Here is a 22770-nt window from a genome sequence, read left to right as displayed (position 1 = left end):
ATTTGAGTTAGAAAATCAAAGTTAATTTAGACCAGAACTTAGACCAGCCCCATTTCATTTAACTTCCTTCACTGACATTCCCTGCAGGAAAAATAACTTTAAAATCTTGCAATACACCGGTGATTTGAGCTCACCTTATTGTTTGGATCACTGATCTTGATCACTCTTTTGATCAGAGGGTTCGGGTCATTATTTTCACTGACATTTATTTATTTTAAATATAAAGTAGTAGTAGTTTTTCCTTTGTGAGACTACAACTAACTTAACTAACTTAGGTTTAATTTTTTTGTTTTGTTTAAAATTGATCCAAAAATCTTTGTATGATTTATTAAAGGCAGTACGTTATACACGAGCTCCATCAACGGCTGAAACGCTGCGCCAAAAACACAGAGAACCTAAATATTCTTAAAGAACAGCTCTCATATAACGTACTGCCATGAATAAAACCTACAAAGAATATTGGATCAATTTTAAGTCGTACCTACGCCTCAGTAATGACTACAATGACGAGCAGAGTTCGCTTGTTTAGCTGTGCGTGTTCACGTGATGAGCAGGTAGTTCTCGGCATAACACCTGTTAGATCTGTGGTTAGAACCGCTGACGCCACATTTATGGGCCTCCACATGTTTTACAGACTTGAGAATACGATGTGGCTTTTCTTCATTCTTCCTTCCAGATACTTACCTGGCAGGGGCGATACCATGATCAAGAAGGTGGTTCACCCAGGGCGAGGCTCAGCCTTTGCACACCGGCTGTGTGCAAAGGCTGGTAGTGGGGGACTGTGTTCACGCTCCCATCTCCTTGTCACGACCGAGGTACCCTTGAGCAAGGCACCGTACCCCCCATGCTCCCTGGGTGCTGTGAATGGCTGCCCATCGCTCCAGGTTGGCATCTGTCTCTGAGTGTGTGACCCTGTGCATGTGTGTGTCAACAGGTGTCAACCTGGATGGGTTGAATGCATACACAAATTTCATGTGTATGCATGCCAATAAATCTGATCTTAATCTTAATATGCTTTCTACATGTAAATGTAAGCAGAAGAAATGACAAAATAAAGTTTGCAGATAATTTCACATGAAAACATTTTCATTAAACGCCGGCACACCAATCAAAAGCTTTCATGAAGGCTGCGCCGCGTTTTGAGGAAGTCATGTAACTTAAAAACTGCAATCAGAGGATGTGGTCGACCTTTGTGCGAGCAAAGGTTCCAAGAAAGTCCCACTCACATCTGGCTCGGCTGAATACCACCAAAACTTTCAGAGCCCTTTCAGAGAAATGTTGTTTATTCTGAATTTCTTTTTTCAGAGTAGCACCACATCACTTTGCTGGGAGGGTGAAAAGCAAGTCATTTAAAAAGAATTTTTTTCAAAAGACACTCAAATGCATCCCTTCTATTGGTGTAAAAATGAAAATCTGTGTGGAAATGGTTTGGTTCTCATACATTTGACTGCTTTAAGATGATAAAACATGGGCTGACGCTCATGAATTACACCTGAGAGGCCACAGATCACAACAACGGTTTCCTGCCTGGCACCAAGTCACACACCAGCAGCTAAATAACAACATACTTGTGCTGTACTCGCAGCTGTGGTTCATTCCTGTTATAAAACCCATAAATACTCCAGACATTTGCTTTACTGCTTTGTACCATAGCTAATGGGAAACCCACAGTATTAATACAGCAATGTGTTCATCCATGTTCTGAAATTTATTCCAGATTAAAATGCAACATACAACCTTATCGTTATGGTCTGCCTCACAGCTGCACGGAGCCTCATTGGTCTGTTTCAGACTCTCTTGAAATGAAGTTCTTCTCAAGTAAAAATGTTTTTACTTTTCTTTGCAAAATTCATGCCAAAATCTTGGAACTTTGCAGCTTTTCAAAAGACTTTGGTATCTTTGTCAGCCTCTTGGAGGATGAAATCAAATGCTCATGCATGGTTGTGCATGTGCATGGCTCAGCTTTGTTGTTGTGACGGACAGTGGTGTCACACTCCACATCTGGAGCAGGAGCCAAAGAGCAAAACACCACCAGATTCTGTAGTTCTGCTTTTGGTTTGTCAGTTTTAAGTGCTTTGAGATGACACATGTGGCCAACTGGTGCAATACAAATAAACTGAAATGAAGTACCTACAGGGAGAAAATGCACTGATGATACTCAAGCATATAAAATAGCACAGATCACAGCAATATATCATCTGTGTCCCAAGTACCCAGAGAACTCCTCCTCCTCCTCCTCCTCCTCTTCCTCCTCTTCCTCCTCCTCTTCTGTCTCCTCGTAAGAGTCACATCTGCAATCATACTGAGTCTCAATATTGCCTTCATCATTATGATCCTCCAGCTGCACAGATGTTGGATAATCTGATTCAGTTCGTTTCAGACTGGATGATTTTAAAAAGTGTGGGAAAGAGTCTTTTGTTTGCCGCTCCTCTTCCTCCCCAACTTCATTACCGACAGGCAGTGAGGCGAGGGTGACAGAGAACAGGTCGACATTGCCAGAGGAGTCCAAAATATTCTCTTCCTTCAATTCTTGGTCCTCAGCCCCTCTGACTTGTTCCTGGACTCCTACTTGCTCCAAGTTATCCATGAAGAACATCCCTGCTCCTTCTGCTCTGGCGTCATCTTGGTCAGATTCTGGCTGCAGCCCCCCCGTCTCTGCAGGCAGACTCTCCATGACACTCCCAAAATCTTCTGACACAGCCAACTTGCTTTGTTCACACATACTACCGGAACCCTCATGGGAACTTCCAGGTAAAGAATATCCTGCTTCTCTGTCCATGTACAGATGCCTCACATCCTCTTCTTCTTCACTATGGTCTTCCTCATCTGAGTTACTGTTTGAGTGGAGAGGACGTGACGTTTGGAGATCTTTACGTTTTTTCTTTTTCCCGATTTCTGAGCCAATGGAGATTGGGTCTGGTATCGTCCTGTGTGGAGTCAGGATGTAACTTTGGCACAGAACTGTCTAGAATGGGAAGGGGGGAAATAATGAGACAATGATGTCTAATTAAATGTGTCTTAAATAGCTGTGAAATAGTGCTAAATACACATAAAGCTGAACTCACAGATCATAAATAGTGTCTACGTGTTTTGGATATAAAGCTATTAGCCCTTTCTTGCCCATATGATTTGTTTAAAAGTAGTGACAGTGTCAACAGCACCTTTCAGAAAAGGGTATTTTTATTCAGATTTTTAACTTAAAGAGCTTGGAGTTATTCCCACTTGTTCCCCCCATCTTAATTGAAAACTCCCCCCTACTACTAAGCATCCCACCAGGACTACACCTAAATATTTTTTTTCCATAATTTAAGTTGATGGTCATTCAAAATGAAAAGACTGGATTCATATAGATGAATGAATAGCTTACCATTAGTGATCTGGGCACAGCTGCTTTGAGTTTCCAAAGGATTCCAGTGTAGCAGAGGGTAAACATACCCATCATCCCGATGATGATAACAACGATCAGAAGAGCACTCACAGCTCCCAAAACGATAAGGCCTAAAAGCACACATACATCAGTTTCTCAGTCTGGAAATGTTGTTGCCATTTCATTTCTGAATCAGGTAACAACACTCTGACAACACTTAAAGTGGCTCGAAAGTACAGCACCACGTTGCTGAATATCATTTATAGATGTGCACCAGCATTCTGTTCCCACTGTAATGATGTGGTACCAGTCATTCTTATTCTTTTTGCAAGTATATGTATATAAAAAACAAAAAATGAATGTAATGATCTGCTAATTCTATAAACTGCCATTTATTCACAATATAACACAGAAAACATGTGTGGCATTTTACTAGCCAATGAAAAATATTAGCAAATCTTGAATTTGATGGCAGCAACAAATCTTAAAGGGGTTCAAGAGTTGGGACAGACCAAAAAAAATCTTAGAAAAGCAGCTGAAAGAACATGCAATAAGGTGGTGGTACTACACTGGGTACAAATAGAGCGACTTAGAGATGCAGAGACGGATGCAAAAACAGAACCTTAAAATTCTGCAACAATTTCAGAATATTGTTCCTTAACTAGAACTGCTAATATTTTGAACATTCCATCATCTAAAGTATATAATATCATCAAAAGATTCTGAAAATCTGGGGTTAGCTCACAATGGCCAAAGCTGGAAAACAGTAGTGAATGAATGCCTGTGATCTGCAGGTCCTCAGGCAGCACTGCATTAAAAACAGGCAGGAGTAGGCTCAGGAACATCAGTGCCATCCACAAACGCAGGACACAGAGTGAGCCATGTGTGGACATGACCCAGAAATGCCATCTTCTCAGGGCAAAGTGGACATAGAAATCAAAATTTTAATTATTCTTTGTTCTTTGTTTTTTTTTTTTTTTTTAAATCATCGTTACTGTGTACTCCAGATTAGAGAGGAGAAGGGCTGTCCAGCTTGGGAGGAGCACTCAGTTCAAAAGCCTGCATTTTTGGTAGTACGGAGATAATGTCAAACCTATGCACACATATTGCATCTATAATAAGAGCTTGGCATCGCGGTAGAGGAGTCCAGGTACTGGACTGGCATGCAGACCTTTCAACAAATTGAAAATAATTGGTGATTCATGAACTATAAGACAGACAAAGACCCAGGACTGCTGAGCAGGTAGAATCCTTTACCGGAAAACGAAGGGACAACATTTCTCTCCCAGAGGTCCAGCAGCTGGTTGTTACAGTGATAAACACAGCCCTGCCCCAACTTTCATCAGGTGTGTTTCTTTTTGAGATTTTAAAATGACTGCATTCTGTTTTTTTATTGATATTTCATACAATATCCCATAATTTTTGGAACTTATTCTGAATAACTTCTGCTCAGAGAAATGACATTTGATTTAAGTGCACCAACACAACACCCATATTTCACTTCTTAAACTGAAAAGTAAAAGGAATGAATGTGAGCAGCCACTAACAGCAGCCCAGCATTGAACGACAGATATTTGGTCATTTACAGAAGCTTCATTCTTGCTACTCACAAGCCAAGAGGAAATGAAGACAATGAATGAATTCAAAACTGGTACATTTTTCCACCATTTGACAGAGTAATTCATCAGGCTTCCCAACTGAATCCTTCATCACAACAGGCAGCATTCAGCACCAACACTGATGAGCACAATCAGTTCTGAATGTGCAGCTTACCTCTGTAGGGAGGAGCAGGCCTCACAGAGCCAGTCATGGTGCAATGCCAAGCAGATGGTTCAGTGCGCTTATTGATGCGACTCTTCATGTGGACCTGTATGCAGTATTCCACACCATTCTCTAAGTTGGTAATAGTAACACTTTTGTTACGGGATTCCAACTCCTGAAAGTCGAATAAGAACAACATTTCAAATTAATAAAATTGTATTAATTTGTGATCCCTACAAGTCGGCAGTTTCTTACAGATTACCTCATTATTTTATCTTAAGAACTCTGTCTCAGTAAGTCTGAACATATCTATGGTTAGGTGATATAAATGGATAGACACAGATGCATACAGAAATTCATGATGACCTCGTTGGTAAAAACTACAGCTTTATGATTCGGTTGGAGTACGTTGGGTGAACATGCCTTTATGCTCCACCCAGACACCACTCTGGATTATTTTTTCAGTTTATTGCAAACATGTTTGGGCACACCTTGAATGAAACTCAGCTCTTTACTTGATGGATGATGACCATCAGCCACTGGGCACTATATTCACCAGGCAGAGAAGCATGTTTAGCGGCAGACTCCCAGCTCTTAAATTCAACACAGAGGTGCAGGAGTGAAATTAACTACTGAGCATGATGCTGCCTCTACGCAGCTACTAACCCCGACAGTCATTTATGTGCTACATTAACGTCTATGCACAACCGGTTGTTCTTGTTTGAAGCCTTATTTCCTGGAGTCCATCTTTTAATAATAGTTTGTATTTTTAATCAGCATATCTATTTTTGACCAACTGCAAACGTATCTTCGCACATCTTCTACATGTACAGTACTTAATACAACTGCACTGAGAATCCCCTTTCACTCCACCTCCCTCCTGTGGTCCACCTCCATGGACAGTTCCAGATGCAACCTGACAGTCACTGCACTGCCTTTACCAGCTGATCGGATCCTATATCCGCAGATCCATCATACAATAGTGTCTGTACAATACTGGTGGATAAACTATCACTGCATAGCTGTAATTTGTTATATATTAAAACATATTATATTCTCATACTTAGGTTTCTTCAATTTTATTGTAGTGCATTTGTATTTACTTTAGTGTATGCGTTTTGCGTGTGCAAGCTGCTGGATTCCAAAATTTGATGAAAAAAGTAACTAGCCATCTATCATTGTTTATTAGACAAAGTAGAACATTCTAAGAAGACCGACAAAGAATTCTTACCTCTACCCTTCCTGTTCCTGTCCTCCACAGGACTCTGAACTCGATATCATAGAATTTCTGGATATCATCCACCTCTGAATGCCTGTGAACCTGAGGCAGTGAAATGTTGACCTGGATGCACATGTCACATCCAGCTACCGTGACATTTGGAGGACCTATTGTGGCTTTTAAAAGGAAAAAGAAAAAAGGTTTTTTCAGCTTTACTTTTGTGGTACCGGTTTTTTCCAGTGATTTCAATCTTAACCGGCCAACTAGTGAAATAAATGTTTCATCAAATTAAGATTGAATATCCTATAATCTTAGATAGGTTTCTAGTCCTGGGACTAATCTATGTAACCGGCTGCCATTGCTGGGCTTCTAACAGTGGAGCATAGTCACTTGTAGACTCAGCTGGTAAAAGGACAAAAACAAAATGGTGATGTCATGGTAGCCAGGTCCAACTATTTTATCCATGTCATGGTTTTACAAAGTAAAAAGCCCTTTTTTTTTAAATATCCAAATAAACTGAATTATCTCTTTTTTTTTTTTTTAAAGCGACACTCCGGAATTTTCGACATTGGACCTCATTTCCAAGTCAACCAGAGTGTAAGAAATGTGTGCAGATGTTTTTTTTTTAAAGTATTTTTTTGGGCTTTTATGCCTTTAATGATAGGACAGTGTGAGAGAGACAGGAAGCAGGGGGCAGAGAGATGGGGAAGACACGCAGCAAAGGGCCACTCAGTGCGGGAGTCGAACCGGGGCCCGCTGCATCGAGGACTGTAGCCTCTGTACATGGGGCGGCTGCTTAACCCACTACGCCACCTACCACCCCGAATTATCTCATTCAAAATGAGTATGTCATTATATATTTCTACACAACTAAATTTAGTTTGATACAAATCAGCAAATCAGCAGCAGTGTGAATAAATAAAGAAGCAGAATCAGCACATAAATAAAGGGAACTATGAAAAATGTGCCCTGAACCAAAATAAATCCATGCTATCACTAAACCAAGTCAACAAACATGAAGTTTACGACTACACTGCTCCTTAGATTTACAATGACACCTGTGTAGAGAAGTGGGAATATGAGAGGGGGGCTAAGTTACTGGTGTCTGCGTGACAGCTGCCTTTCAATGGAAACCCAGAAGCCATCATCAGATGCTGCAGTGAGCGCAGCACGAGAGGGTGGCCACTGTAAGAAAGAAAACCTTCACACTGGTGTGACTGTTCATTTCTGAGGCAGCTGTGCTCCAGTTGCGTTTGAACTTTGACTCTTATGGTTTCCACATTTGAATTACTCAACAGTCGTACATATAATAAGTGCTTTAGAGATAACGTGGGCGTGTTTATTGGTAAGAACCTTACCAAGCCAGTTTCAGTGCGAGTTACTGACCAATTTAAATAAGCTCATTTGTCAAATCTCATGTATCATCATCATCAGCTTCTGTTAATAAGTGTTACTCTAAGCCCTGATTCATTTGGTGTTCTCTGTTTTTTTTCTGGTTTCCAACAATATTTCCCGTCTAAGTGGGTGGTGGAAAAAAAAGGGTATAACATTTTATTGTAATCTTCTATCATAAAGAAGAGCACTACTGCAGTGCCTTGGTTGGCATGGTGTATCAAATCCATCAGGGGCAGTATGATGAGCACACAGCCATGTGCGCCCTATTCTCCTTTAGATATTTGTAGGAAAGTTGAGAAGCCCCATAAAGCAATGCATCAATACTGCATTTTTTTTACTGGCTGCCCAAACCTGTATGGTAATGAGCACAATCAGTTAAGTCATCAACCCAGGATGCATTGTGCATGAAATGCAGCGGTGGCCGTTATTATCAAAAATATCTTAATATTTAATATCACTGAAATATTTTCATCATCATATTTTCAGTCGCATATTTGGTAGGTTGAATAATTACAACGTAATAAGGCCTTCGTAGAGTTCAGGATTTCTTTTAAAACCCAAATGATGACCTACTGTCGCTCCACGGCGTGAAGCGGATTTTCTTGGATGGTGGAGACTGCGTCTGGTTGTAGAACGCCAAGACAGAAATAAAATAAATCTTCTTGGGTTGCAGCTTCAGCTGAATTGATGTTGTCGCTGTTGATTTGTTGGTCAAATGCAACTTACTCCTGTACACACTAAATAAAGAGAAAAAGATCATTTCATGTCTGTCAGGAAGGAGGGTTCTTATTTAGCAGCCTGTTAAACCACGACACATCAATCAGGTACCAAGCAATTCACAAGAAACAACAGCACTGACATGTTGGTCTCATTATATCACATGTTATGTCATGTTAAAGTAGTTTTCACAGCAGAGAGCAATTTAATGCATTATTCATACGCGTTTTCTATTCAACTGGCAAATGTGATACTCAGTTATTTATGCTTTCACACTTAAAGCACATTTTTAGAAAGTCGGAAAGAAAATGGGTTCAACAAATGTAGAGTCATTTCAATCAGTCTGGAAAGAAAGTTTGGAATAATCCAAACCCTGCCTCCATCGTAGGTGAAGAGGTGGAGGCAGTGCTTGAGGAATACAGATACCTGAGGGTTTACCCGGACTGGAAATGCAGTCCTTCAATACACTAAAATGTTTTAGAGCTGGGACTGCTCTGGAGCCTCTGAGCTGATTCTTAAAAGAAGAATGCTGCACAAGTTAACCCTCTGGGGTCTGAGCCGCAATGACATCCTGCGATCTGATCACGCAGGCGTGGTCGTAGAGCTCAGAGGGTTAATGAGCATTAAAAACAACCATCCTCTTCAGAACAACAAGTGCGATCAGTTTGAAGCTTCTTCAGCTCTGCTGCAGCACAGAAAGATACAGGAGCCAGCAGCAAGCAGTGCTTCCAATGGAAGCTTGTACTGGTTGATAGACATATTTAGATTATTTATTTCATATATATTTTTAATTGATTTATACACGATTGTGTAAAAAGTAATTAATTAATTAATAAACTACTGCAACAATTTATTTTCCCTTTGGAACAAATTAAGTATTTTTTTCATTGCATAAAAAGTACACCAAAGATTAGATAAGATTTGTATTCAAAGCTGAATCTAATATCAAGTTTAAAATACAGTCAAGATTTAAAAAGCTGCATTTGTCCTGGAAACCTTGGAGGTTAAACTGCTAATCACAGCCTGAAACCGGTCTGACTCATACTGGGGAAATTTGTCACATGTCTATCTCCATCTCTCATTCCTCTCACTTCCTGTTATTGCACTTCTATTTCTGTAACATCGACACAAAATGTCAGTGAGCTCACCTTGAAACTGCATACAGAGATTGAGTGCATCCTGAGAACATACATGGTCTTTGACTTGTTTTGATGGTTAAATATATATACATACATACATACATACACACATGTAGATAGATAGATATATTCCTGGACATACTATATATACATACTATAAAACAGTAATCCCAGAATTACTACTAGTTTAACCTTCAATTACCAACTGAGTGAGTCCTACCGACCTTGGTCTATGACTCCTGCACCCTACCCATGATCTTACTTATCACTAGAAAAGTTCTCCAAAAGGTATCAAGGAGAATAAAAATTTTTATTCATCAAAACAAAAAAAAACAAAACAAAAAAAAAAAACACTTGGGGGTGTGTCACAAAACCAACATCTCTCAAGACACCCACAAAACATAGAAGAGACCACAAGACTGGTCAGAAAGAAAGAACTGATGGTAAAATACAGGAAAATTCATGCGGAAAACCTGTGTCAGAGAGTGGGAAGGAGGTTCGGCTCGCAGCATGCACTTAACAAGTTTTAATTATTGGCTTTTTTGAGGTGTACTCATGTAGCAAACCTAGAATGGAATAACAGAAGTTTCCTGAGGAACTAGCTGAAGATAAGGTTCTCAAACGTATCTCCAGCTACATACATGTTCTCTTACTTTCTGAAAAATGCAGTCACGGGGCAGCCATGGACTAAATCTACTTTTTTTCTCTTACATTTGCTTAGCTTCTTTGAAGATACCATTAGGAGAGTGATGGAATTAAATCTCATAAAGAAGGTATTTGTATTCTTGTGAATAGAGACCCTGCAAGACACTAATCAATCAGTACAAGACCCAACATCTTCAGAGGTCATTGGACTTTTCTCTATACCAAAAACACATCTGATCTATTGCACTGCTTTACTGTTGGACCAAATCTGTCTTTAGACTGTTTTTGTCCTGTTCTGAGCTAACAGCAATTAATAATAAGTAGCTTCATCTGAACCATCAAAAAGTTCAAGAGTTAGAGTAAATTAAATTTACTGTTATCATCATCATCATTAATAAGTCGTTTTAACTTTCAGGCAACAGGAAATCCAACTTTTAAGCTGACCAGGACCTAAGATAGGGACCTAATGTAAATCAGGCTCTGCTGCAACATTTCTTTCCCCATCGTCCCATTTAAATATAATTTTCATGACATTTGTTTCCTTTCTTTTCCTTGTACATCTACAACAGGTAAGCTCAATGCAAAGGTACCTTCTTAAATTTGTTCTCTTCCTTGACAATGGTTTCTGATAAAGGCACTAATGATCATATGCAGAAATGTGTACATTTTTGTCGGTACCTAAAAAAAATATAGAACTTGTTGAGTTTGTAAAACATAGTTAAATAAATACATTATTGTCTAATGTATTCCACTCAGAAATGTACAACAACACTAAAATGGAACTCTATCTGCAGCTTGGACAGAACCGGGTTCACTTTTATTGTGGTTGTTTGCTGGTACAAATGGGCATAAAAGGGGACTCCAAAGGCTAACTCTGGCACACAGCAAAATAATCTTAATTAATGTGAGGATAAAATAAAATGAATACTTTTACTTAGAAAAATCAGAAAAACCCATCCAAAACTGGCCAAATTTGTACAGCATTCTGGATTACATTTCCATACGTTATGATCAGATATCATGTGTCCACGATGGCTCCTCAGGTGTTTCAGTTAAGAAAAAGGAAAAAAATCAAAGCCAGCTCTGTGAGTAAGAGATGGACATTTCATTAGGATGAGCGAATGGAAATAAGCCAACAGGTGTTTACCTCTTTGAGATTTTGTACACTGTCCCTGGAGGGGAAGCAGGCCCAGGATCCCAGTGGAGGACGTGCTGGAAGTTCACAGAGCTGATGGAAACATTCACAGGTGCGGGAAGGGAACCAAGCCCTGCGTCAACGACAAGTGGACACGTGATAAGGAAGGCACGGGACACAGAGACACACCTAACAAGCCGCAAAGAGTTCAACAAGTCCCAGCTGCCTTTACTCTGAGAGAACACTTACCCGACCTGAGCAGGACCAGAAGGAAAGGCAGACCCAAACACATCATCTTCAGCGGCCACTGGATCCCAGTCTGCTCCCTCCTCACGCTCTACAAACACGATCATATTCATCAAAATAATCAGTTCAGTAATGTATCATCACATTTCTAACAATTATCATCCAACACAATGAGGTCGACCAAACAAGCCCCGAGTTAAATAAAGCAAAATAGTCCAAAGGTTCAATAATCTATGAGACTGAATCATTTCCAAGAATTCCACAGCGGACCCTCCGCAGTTTACTCATGAACACAGATATTAACACATAGAATCTGAACACAGAGATATTAACACAGATATTAACTCTCTGTTCTCACCGGGAAGGTAACTTTACCCACATATAGGCTACGACACTTTTTATCATAGCGTCATTGTGACAAACAAAGACTGAACTTACTGTTCTCACTGGTGTTTGGGAGCCCTGTGAGAACTTCTCCGGCTCACAGACACATTCGTGTTAGTGTCCCTGACACAAAATGGAAATTCAAACCCGTGAGTTTCAGTACCCTGGAAACAAAATACAAGCCCACCGCAGAGAAGTTGAGTTTCGTCGCCTTCAAAGTGAGGCTTCTCTTTCTGCTGTTCGCTTTATTGGCAGTTAGAAAAGCAGCTTGAAGCAGCTTTACCGCCCCCTGCTGGACTGAGTGTGGAGCGGAGGAGGTTCTCTCTCCCCCGTAAATCTGTGGGTTCTCCCGTTGAGCGGCGGCGCAAAACCGTCTGCTTTTCTCTGGATTAAACGGTCATAATATGCAGATACACACAACTGCATTAGAATGGAATTATAGCAAAGGCATGTGTCTTCAAAAGTTCAACGTTTGTTGTTATGTAATGATTACAACTGTGGCACAAAGAAGTGCATTTTGTAGCGAAATCAGACATTGCTCTATGTGCTTGGTATGTCTGATGACTGTGTAGCCCTGTCTTTGGAAATTAGACTACAATGAATATGATTTATAGGTGGGTTTTCAATAAAGATCCTTGTGACTCTGCATTGTTTTTTATCTGATGTGGGCCCTTCATATTTGCTTCTCAGGTTTGGATGTGTTTTGCAGTTTTCAATCAGTTTTCACCTGTCAAAAACTGATTGAAGGCATAGTATAGTTACTGAGAGGTTATTTCTGCCTAAATATGACTTGATCTCATTCATAACCTTCATAACATAAAGAACTGAGGTCACAGGACATCTTGAAATTCGTTTAAAGGACCATTACAACAGAAAATGGGCTTTTTCACCCACCAAAAATTGATTCCTGCAATTAATTTGATAATGAAAAGGGTTTTCTTTCACTCTATCACTTAGCAGAGTTATATTTACAAGATTTGACCTCAACCAGTGCTTCTTACCACTTGAAAAATGGATAAAGGGACATTACAATGTAATAAGAGTATTTTGCCTGCCAAAAATTGATTCATGCCTCTGATATTTTGCAGTTTCAATTTACGGTGCTTAATACGTGATATACGCATATTACGCACACTTGATTGAGACGTCAACGCGCATCCCGTCCAATTAACCTGTCGCGTAGGACTGATTCTGTGGAGTCGACATCATGGATCTGTCACACTTAGAGAACGGAGGACGCAGATGCAGGAGATGTAATTCCAAAGCTTTATTAGGAGGGGCAGCAGATTCAACAAGTTCCTCTTGAGAGAAACTAAACAGGCTATGAAATATTATTCTAATAATATACTTTTCCAAAATGGAAAAGTATATCTATATAAAATTATCAAACTCAAAATCACTCCTCTAACGGAGGAAAAAACAAAGATCTATGAAACTTTATGATTAACTAAAGATCTCTCCTGCTGCGGAGGAAAAAACAAAACGCCTCTCCTATAAATTGGAGGAAATACTCTATGATAAATTTACAAACAAAAACCACTCCAATTAGGAGGAAAAAACAAGATGACTATAAACAAAACTAACACTGTAACTCTTACAGGTTCTAATTGATCAAAATTCACTTGGAGAAACAAAAAACGCTCTTTCGAGGATAAATGCCAACTGGTAAACTTGGAAACAGGGCTTGGAAACAGGGCTTGGTTTTCGGGCTTGGTTTTCAGGCTTGGCTAAAGGCGAGAATGATGCACTTCGATCGGACAGATACAACACACTGGCACAAGACAGGGGGAGACGCAGACTCTTAAGCACACCGGGAGAATGGGAAACAGGTGGAATCGTTCATACGACAATCAGACTGGAGCACGAGAGGAAGAGCAAGTGACCTGAAACGAGAGGGAAGTTAATCTTTCAAAATAAAACAGGAAATGACGAAACAATACATGAAACGAGACAAAAACCCAACTTAACCTCACCGCGGTGTGACAGAGCCCCCCCTTCTAGGACCGAACTCCGGACGGTCCAGGGAGTTCAGGGTGGTCCTTATAAAAGTCAGAAATGAGGGAGGGGTCGGCTATATAGCTTTTTGGAACCCCTTGTCTTTCTTCTGGGCCGTAACCCTCCCAGTCCACTAGGTACTGCTTGCCCCTCCCTCTATTGCGTATGGCTAAAAGTTTCTTTACTTTATAAAAAACTCCCTCGTCGGCTGACTCCAACAGCGGTGGGGGCTTGGTGGTCGGAACCATGGGGCTTTCCTTGGCGGGCTTGACTTGGCTGACGTGGAAGGTGGGGTGTACTTTGAGGGATCGGGGCAGGCGTAGACGGATGGCGGCTGGGTTGATGATTCTAGTGATGCTGTATGGACCCACGAACCGCGGTGCCAGCTTCCTGCTGGGGACCTTTAGGTGGAGGTCTCGGGCCGAGAGCCAGACCTTCTGCCCAGGCTGGTGGTCGGGTGCAGGACGACGCTTGCGGTCGGCGGCCTTCTTGACCCTCCCCCTGGCGGGTGAGAATCTGACAGGCTGCAGCCCAGATGCGCTGACAGCGGCGAACCAGAGCGTGGGCGGAGGGAACGGCAACCTCCCGTTCAGCGTCAGGAAACACGGGAGGCTGGTAACAATAGACGCACTTGAAGGGGGAGAAACCGGTGGCGGAGGTGGGCAGAGAGTTGTGGCCAAACTCTACCCAGACCAGGTGGGCGCTCCACGTTGTCGGGTTCTGGGACACCAGGCACCGGAGGCCTGTTTCCAGATGTTGGTTGAGGCGCTCGGTCTGGCCGTTGGCCTCCGGGTGGTAACCTGAGGTCAGGCTGGCTGAAGCACCGATCAGCCGACAGAACTCCCTCCAGAACCGCGAGACGAACTGGGGCCCCCGGTCAGAAACGATGTCTTTGGGGAAACCGTGTATCCTGAAAACATCTTTCATCATAATACTGGCCGTTTCTTTGGCCGTAGGCAACTTAGGGAAGGCTATAAAATGTGTCATTTCAGAAAAGCGGTCCACCACGGTCAGCACCGTGGTGTTACCTTCAGAGACCGGGAGCCCCGTGACAAAGTCCAGAGAGATGTTCGACCACGGTCTGGAGGGAATCGGTAGCGGGTGCAGCAGCCCCCTGAGTGCCCCGGAGGAAGTCTTGTTACGGGCGCAGACCGAACAAGCCTCGATGTACTCCCGGACCTCCGGCTCCATGGAGGGCCACCAGAACCGCTGGGAAATGGCGAACATTGTTCTCCGGACGCCCGGATGGCAGGTGAGCAGCGAGGTGTGGGCCCAATGAATCACCTGTGGACGCAGATTAGCCGGGACAAATAAACATTTCTCTGGGCAACCACTAGGTGGAGGGTTCTCACCGTTAGCTTCTTTCACCTCCTTTTCTATCTGCCAAGTTACCGCTCCAACCACATGTTCAGTGGAAGGATGGGCTCAGGTTCCTTGGCAACAGGCGCAGGGTTGTAAATGCGGGACAGGGCATCAGGCTTAAAGCTGCCGTCGGCAGGTTTTCAAAATTCCGAGTCTAAAGTCGGAAAATTCGAACTGATACAACTTTCAGGTCCCTCCCCCAACCTCTACCAAGCTCCAAACCGCCCCCCAAACCCCTCCCCCTCTGTGGACGAGGTTGTGCACGTGAGTTCACACCAGTGTGCGCAAACACAAGCTGGGGCAGACTCACGCTCAGCAGCGTGTGCACAAGCTGTGATTGACAGGTAGCGATTCCTCCAGCCTAACTTGATTGGTTAAAAACAGCCGGGAGCGCTCGGTTTTTGCAAGCACGATTACAGGCTTTAGAGGGAGCTACAGAATTCGGGATTTTTCCTAAACAGCCTATTTAATATTCTACTTCCAGAATCCCATGACAGTTCAAGCTAATATGACAAAAAAAACGTTGCCGACGGCAGCTTTAACATTCCGGGACCCTGGCCTGTAAGACAACGTGAAACGAAAACGATTAAAAAACAAAGTCCACCTGGCCTGGCGAGAGTTAAGCCTTTTGGCTTTCCTAATATATTCTAAATTTTTATGGTCAGTCCAAACAATAAAAGGATGGACTGCCCCCTCCAACCAGTGCCTCCACTCCTCCAAGGCGACCTTGACCGCCAGCAGCTCCCGGTTCCCCACGTCGTAGTTCCTCTCCGCCGAGCTCAGCCGCCGGGAGAGGAAAGCGCACGGGTGCATCTTACCGTCAGATTCGGCCCTTTGGGAGAGGACTCCCCCAATGCCCTCACTGGAAGCGTCCACCTTCACTATGAACTGGCAAAATAAAACAGGAAATGACGAAACAATACATGAAACGAGACAAAAACCCAACTTAGGCTATGGCTACACGAAAACGAAACGAGGTTTTTTTTTAAAACGGGTACGAAAATTCTTGCAACCACACGGCAACGCGCTGCTGTAAAGACTCAGGTCCAGACGAAAACGGATGAAAACGATGAAACAATGCAGTACACACGCCACTGTGTCACGCCACGCTGTGAGACAATAGAGAAGTGTTAAAATTGGCTCACAGCGTCAACGTTTGACTGACGCAAAAACGTTTTAGCTGTAACAATGGAAACGAAACGAGGCCGTTTTCAAACTTTCCCACTCTGGAACCCGTTCTCAAAAACTATCGTTTTGGGGTAGTGGGAACGCCGGCTCCGTGTGGCCGCGACAGCGAAACGATGAGAAAAAGTATCGTTTACAGTGAAAAACGTTTTCGTGTAGCCGCAGCCTTAACCTCACCGCGGTGTGACAGGATCCAATTGTATTTAACAACATTAAGTCTTTCTTATGTGATGGAACCATCCCTCCAGCATTGAATAGGGTCCAACGAAACAAAAAACAAAATAATAAAATCAAACAAAACAAAACTTTATCCATTTTTCAAGTGATAAGAAGCAGTGGTTGAGGTCAAATCTTGAAAATGTAACTCTGCTGAGTGATATAAAGTCATTTGGGGGAAGAAAACCCTTTTCAGTATCAAATTAATGTCAGGAATCAATTTTTGGTGGGTGAAAAAGCCCATTTTCTGTTGTACAGTAATGGTTTTTTAACCCCTGTATGGTATTCGGGTCAAATTGACCCGTTTCAAATTTTAAAAAGAAAAATGGTACAAGTATACATTTTTTTTTACCGGAAACTCAATGGCCTTAGTTTATTTTCTGTGATACACATGTACAAACAAAACTTTTTTTTTAGCACAGATGCTAGTATACCCCACACATTTACATGCTTCATATGGTCTTTGGGTCAGTTTGACCCGCATACACAGAGACACACAGACACACACAATGTTACATTATTATCATCAAAGCACACAGAAGTTGTTTGTTCTCACTTTCTTTTTTAGATCATATTCCATAACACTGTAAAAATCTAAAATTTTCTTGCACTATATGCTTTTCACCTGCACATCGAGGGGGTGAGACAAAGAGATAAATGCCTCTAAATCACAGTCAGTCTTCAAGCATCAGTATGACCAAAAGATTTAGCTGCCAGAGGGCTTTGGAACTCATATTTGAAGAGAGTCAGGCCCATAGCGATGTGGAAGAAGAAGATATCTCCAAATATGAGGATAATTTAGATCTGAATCTGAATGTGAATTTGAAGATGACCTTCACTTGGAATATGCACCACAGGTGGCCGCTGCAGCCAAAGAGCCAGCCACTGGAAGAGCCTCACGGACATATTTGTCTAAGAATGGACTAATTAAATGGTCTTCATCCCCAGTGAGAGAGCCCAAGTCTTGAGTGTAGTGGAGTTTTAACATCAGTTGTAACCTAATCAGAATCAGAATCGCTTTTTATTGCCAGGTATGTGGACACACACGAGGAATTTGACTCCTGTTACACCTCACCCTCTTTAGTGCAACAAGTACAAAAAATAGACATAGAACAAGATTAAATCAGGAGTGCAAATTGGTGCATGGTGCAAGGATGATACACTGAAGTCCGGTTTTAGCTGTTTAACACAGAGACAGCCTAAGGGAAGAAACTGTTCCTGTGTCTTGTTGTTTTGGCGTACAGAGTTCTGTAGCGCCTTGCAGAAGGGAGGAATTTAAACAGTTTGTGTCCAGGGTGTGATGGGTCTGCAGAGATGTTACCTGCCCGTTTCCTGACTCTGGACAGATACAGGTCCTGGATGGAGGGCAGGCTGACACCAATAATCTTCTCTGCAGACCTTATTGTCCGTTGCAGTCTGTTTTTTTCCTGTTTGGTGGTTGATCCAAACCAAACAGTGATGGATGAACAGAGAACAGACTGAACAATGGCGGTGTAAAACTGGATCAACAGTAGGTAGGTTGAGCTTCCTGAGCTGCCGCAGGAAGTACAACCTCTGCTGGGCCTTTTTGATGATGGTGACTGTGTTGGTCTCCCACTTCAGGTCCTGAGAGATTGTGGAGCCCAGAAACCTGAAGGATTCCACAGCAGACACTGCGTTGTTGGTGATGGTGATGGGTGGCAGAGTGGGGGGGCTTCTCCTAAAGTCCACTGTCATCTCCACTGTTTTTAGCGTGTTCAGCTCCAGATTGTTCTGACCACACCAGCAGACCAGCCGTTCAACCTCCCGTCTGTATGCAGACTCGTCACCGTCCCGGATGAGGCCGATGACTGTTGTGTCATCTGCAAACTTCAGGAGTTTAACAGACGGGTCTCTTGAGGTGCAGTCGTTGGTGTAAAGGGAGAAGAGCAGTGGGGAGAGCACACACCCCTGGGGGGCGCCTGTGCTGATGGTCCGGGTGCTGGATGTGATGCTCCTCAGCCTCACCTGCTGCTTCCTGTCAGTCAGGAAGTTTGTAATCCACTGACAGGTGGAGGAGGGCACAGTGAGCTGGAAGAGTCCCCGCAGGAAGTCTGTCAGACTGCGCCCAGCGCTGATATGCTTTGACATGCGACTACAAATAAAGACTTCATTTTCACTTAAATTACTCCGGTCCGTTCTTGAGCTTCCAACCAAAAGAACCGAATCTAACAACACCATCGTCCCAGCCATCCTCCTCACCAAACTCACCCAGCTGGACGGCTCCTGGTGATTGGAGGGACGACTTTTTTCAGACAATTTGAGGCGCCAGACCTAAAGGTGAGCAGAACACCACTTAATGACTAAATGTCAATTTCTGCATATTGGGTAACCTAAATGAAGTTGTCTGAATTGAGTTGTCCTCTGATCATGGTGAATCCAGGTGTTAATGTACTGTCTGATGTTTGCATTGAATGGTAACACATCAAGTATAAACACATAGCCTCACACAGGGAAAGTGAATAAGTGTCCTGACAAGTGAATTCGAACAAATAAAAGACAAGATAAATTCATTTTATAAATGAATATCCCATTCGGGGAACTTGTCTTCAAAATTGAGATGTGGTAGTTTATAATTCCCGAAAAGGTACCGGGTCGACTAGACAAATAAAATTAGGGGAATTCCAACACGGAAGGGCTTCTCCCCTGACAAGAGTTGGGACGAAGGATTGAGGACTTCCGGGGTGCGAAGCAGTCTATAAATCCCGAAACTGAGTCGGGTTGACTGAACAAATTTAAACTGTAGGACACAGGGTCAGAATTTGGTTTATTTTCATGCAACTGTGGGGTGAGGTTCCTGCTTGATTGATATTTTACTGCACATATCATGCAGATCTCAAGTGGTTCTGTTCAATATTGGGGTGTGGTATAGATAAAAAGGGGGGAGATAACAGTATATTTATGGTGTGAATATGTCATAAAAAATTAAATGAAAGATGGAAGAAAATGGTGAGAAGAAAAAAGAGGGACAAAATAAATTGGACTGGAGAAATGCAGAAAAAAGAGTGTGCGAGTTTGCTCCACTGAGGCTGAGTGTGTGTGTTCAAAATGTTTTCAAAACAAACGAGAGAGTAAGAATCAATCACATGCATAATACAGAAGGAAAAAGTTGATATATGATATATTTGATCCCAAAGTTTATTGACAAAAGTTAATAATTTTTTTTCAGCATCAACGCACTAATAAGAGACCTATAAGAAAAAAAAAAAACAGATTTGGAGGCTTGACCTGAGGTCTGAAGTTACTAACTAAAGATCAGCTGTGCAGCAGCATTACAGGAAATAATGAATAATGAATAATTAAAAGCCCCAAACGCTTTTTGAGCCATAATATTCCCAATTTAATTTTATAGTTGTTCTCTTTGTCATAAATGCACACACCCTAAGATTCTCTTTTCTCAACCCCGTTCCCTTTTTTCTCTCATTCAGCCCTGAGAGTGAGAACAATCCAAACAGACTCTGAGTGATCATTGGCCTGAGTTTATAATGATATAATGGGGATTTAGTTTTATACTAGAGCAATCAGTATTAATTCATCCATCTATTTTAACATGCATATGATTGGGAAAGACACCAAAGTATGTAGATAAACTGAAAACAGCTTTACAATGCAAAAATTGTAAGGATGAGATAAGAAACAATAGAATATCCAAAATAAATCCAGGAAGAACAGTGTTTGAAACATTCATACAAATTGTTGCTGAAATAAGATTTAACAGCTCTCTTAAAGAGCTAAAGTCAAATATACAAGCAGAGTGTTTAGGAGATGTGCTCCTTTAATTCAAAAACCATCTGAGAAAAAATGTTCTTTATGTTTTCCACCTGAAGCAGGACTGAGATCAGCCAGTCAGACCATATGACATAGATTAAACAACCAGGATTTAGGATTTAATATCACGGCCAGACAGTCAGATGTCAAACAATTTGATATCATCTTAAAGTTATTAAAGCTTAGCCTTTATTGTTATTGGGAGATATTAACTTGACTTTAAAATTTTAGCTGCTCTAAATTTCCTCTGCCTCTTTTCACCAATTCAATAGTCAATAGTTATCACCAATATTTAGATTCAAACTAAACCATTTGACTATTTAACTAAATCATTTAACTATTTAGCTGCAGCAGATCTAAGAAACAATTAATATGCTCTCTTAACAAAGAAGCAAAGAGATTTAAATAAAGTAGGCCATTAGGAGAATAACAGAAGGACAGCTGCAGCAAAGACTGAGCCATAACAAGACAAGTCAAGGTTTGTTTTTATGGCGCATTTAAAAACAGTGAGCAGAGTGCAGCTTGGTTAGCCAAAATGAAGATCTGTGCAGGCACACAGACTTAACTTTGGCTAAAGCAATTCCCTATTATGCATTATATTATGCATTATTTAACCTACTATTTTATATGATATATAATATATGACCTATTTATGAATGTTTTCAGGTTGTCCCACATGAGGCCTGGACGGGGAGAAAATACCCTGTCCATACCCTTTTTTGGGACAGTATGAGGACTTATGTGAATGTGTGAAACAAAGTTTGGTTGCCAAGCTATGGCAATGTTGAGTGGGGGCTGGGGAGATCCCAAAGGGGGAGTTCCCATAGGGGGCACTAACGGCTTGGGGGACAAGGGCTTACTGAGGGAGGAGGAGGAGGAGGACGCCAATAGGTGGTGTGATGGAAATTCTGTGCTCAGTCATTCCCTGTGGTTGAAAGAAAAGGGTTATGAATGGGATGAATGAAATGTTCTGTAATTAGGTGTTTTGGTTCATCGGAAGACGTTCCATTAGAGATGACCAAAAAGTTTTTAATCTAGTGCACTAAATCGATCAATCAATCGGACGTTATTTATATAGCACTTCTCATCCAAGAAAATGTGGAACAAAGAGCTTTCAGATAAGACAAAGCAGTGAAACCCAAGGCCACATACAGACACATGCACACTCACATATAAAGCCACGCACACACACACACACACGCCACACATACTGGAAGGCAAATCAGGAGCACAGGGCCACAACGTGCACCTCAAAGAAAAAATAAAGGATGAATTAGGATAAATAAAGAAATAAAATTAACCGATGTTTTTAATATCTGTATGGAAACATGTTATGGTATCATGTGATGTTGGAAACAGCTCTGATGTCACACCGTTGGTACCACATGAGGTGTTTCTAATTCAATTAGAACTGGAAAAAACTTAATGCTGATCCTGAATTAAGAGAGGACAGACAATATTTATCCTAAACAAGTTAATCAGTTAGTCATTGAAAAGAAATGTCTGCTTTCTTGATGCTGTGCTGCTCCCAAGATGAGATCTAACCACAAACATTTCTATCCTGCAGCAGAGAACAACACAGGAGGAGAAACTGCAGTGGTGCAGTTCGGCAATTAATTAACAATTAATCATGGTTTACATAAACTTCTCAAATTTTCCCAAAAATTCTGTGTGTGTTTGTGTCTTCTTTTGCATTAAGACTTCCCGGACCTGGAAGAGGAAGACATGGAATCAAACTCAGAATATGAAGACCACTGTTTGTTTACTTAGGCCCCAATGAAAATATGAGGTTTGCTTGAGCAAACCCAGAAATGCGATATATGTTTGTCATCTGTTGTCATCTGTTATCCTAACCTGTGGTGTCTGGTGTTGAGTGTTGTTTGTGTGTTGTCATGATCCCAAAACTGTCTGACGATTTTTCCACAGCAGAATAAGTGGATAATACAGAAGTTCTCATGAATGCTGGACAGCAACTTGGTGAGAATTCTCGTATTGTCCTAAAAACAAGGATTATACCAACTGTGTTATTGTTGATGTTGTCTCCGTGATGATGTGTTCCCTAAATGATTTGAAGTTTTTTCACAGCAAAATAAGGTGGTGGTACTGGATTTCTCATTAAGGCTGCACAGCAGCTTGATGACTATTCTGGTTCCTAAAAGCAAGGGTTATACCAACTGGCCAGTTGTTTTGTTTTGGTTTATGTTTATTTTATGATTTC

At 41.7% G+C, this 22770-nt stretch overlaps 1 protein-coding gene across 1 annotated transcript; it reads right to left on the bottom strand.

Moving 5' to 3' along the window:
- Nucleotides 1-1689: 1689 nt before the first annotated feature.
- LOC142396336 (uncharacterized) lies at nucleotides 1690-12244 on the bottom strand. Its single transcript, XM_075478938.1, has 8 exons — nucleotides 12063-12244; nucleotides 11628-11715; nucleotides 11391-11511; nucleotides 8316-8479; nucleotides 6360-6523; nucleotides 5141-5303; nucleotides 3368-3498; nucleotides 1690-2965 (listed from the first exon to the last, which is right to left on the bottom strand). Exons 2-8 carry the CDS (start codon nucleotides 11671-11673, stop codon nucleotides 2195-2197), a joined length of 1560 nt encoding a protein of 519 aa, XP_075335053.1. The 5' UTR covers nucleotides 11674-11715; nucleotides 12063-12244; the 3' UTR covers nucleotides 1690-2194.
- Between the last annotated feature and the right edge of the window lie 10526 nt (nucleotides 12245-22770).

Source organism: Odontesthes bonariensis, chromosome 12 (assembly GCF_027942865.1).
Source record: "Odontesthes bonariensis isolate fOdoBon6 chromosome 12, fOdoBon6.hap1, whole genome shotgun sequence".
NCBI classification, from domain to species: Eukaryota; Metazoa; Chordata; class Actinopteri; order Atheriniformes; family Atherinopsidae; genus Odontesthes; species Odontesthes bonariensis.
The sequence above is the reverse complement of the archived record's forward strand: the minus strand, read 5'-3'. Positions and strand labels throughout refer to the sequence as shown.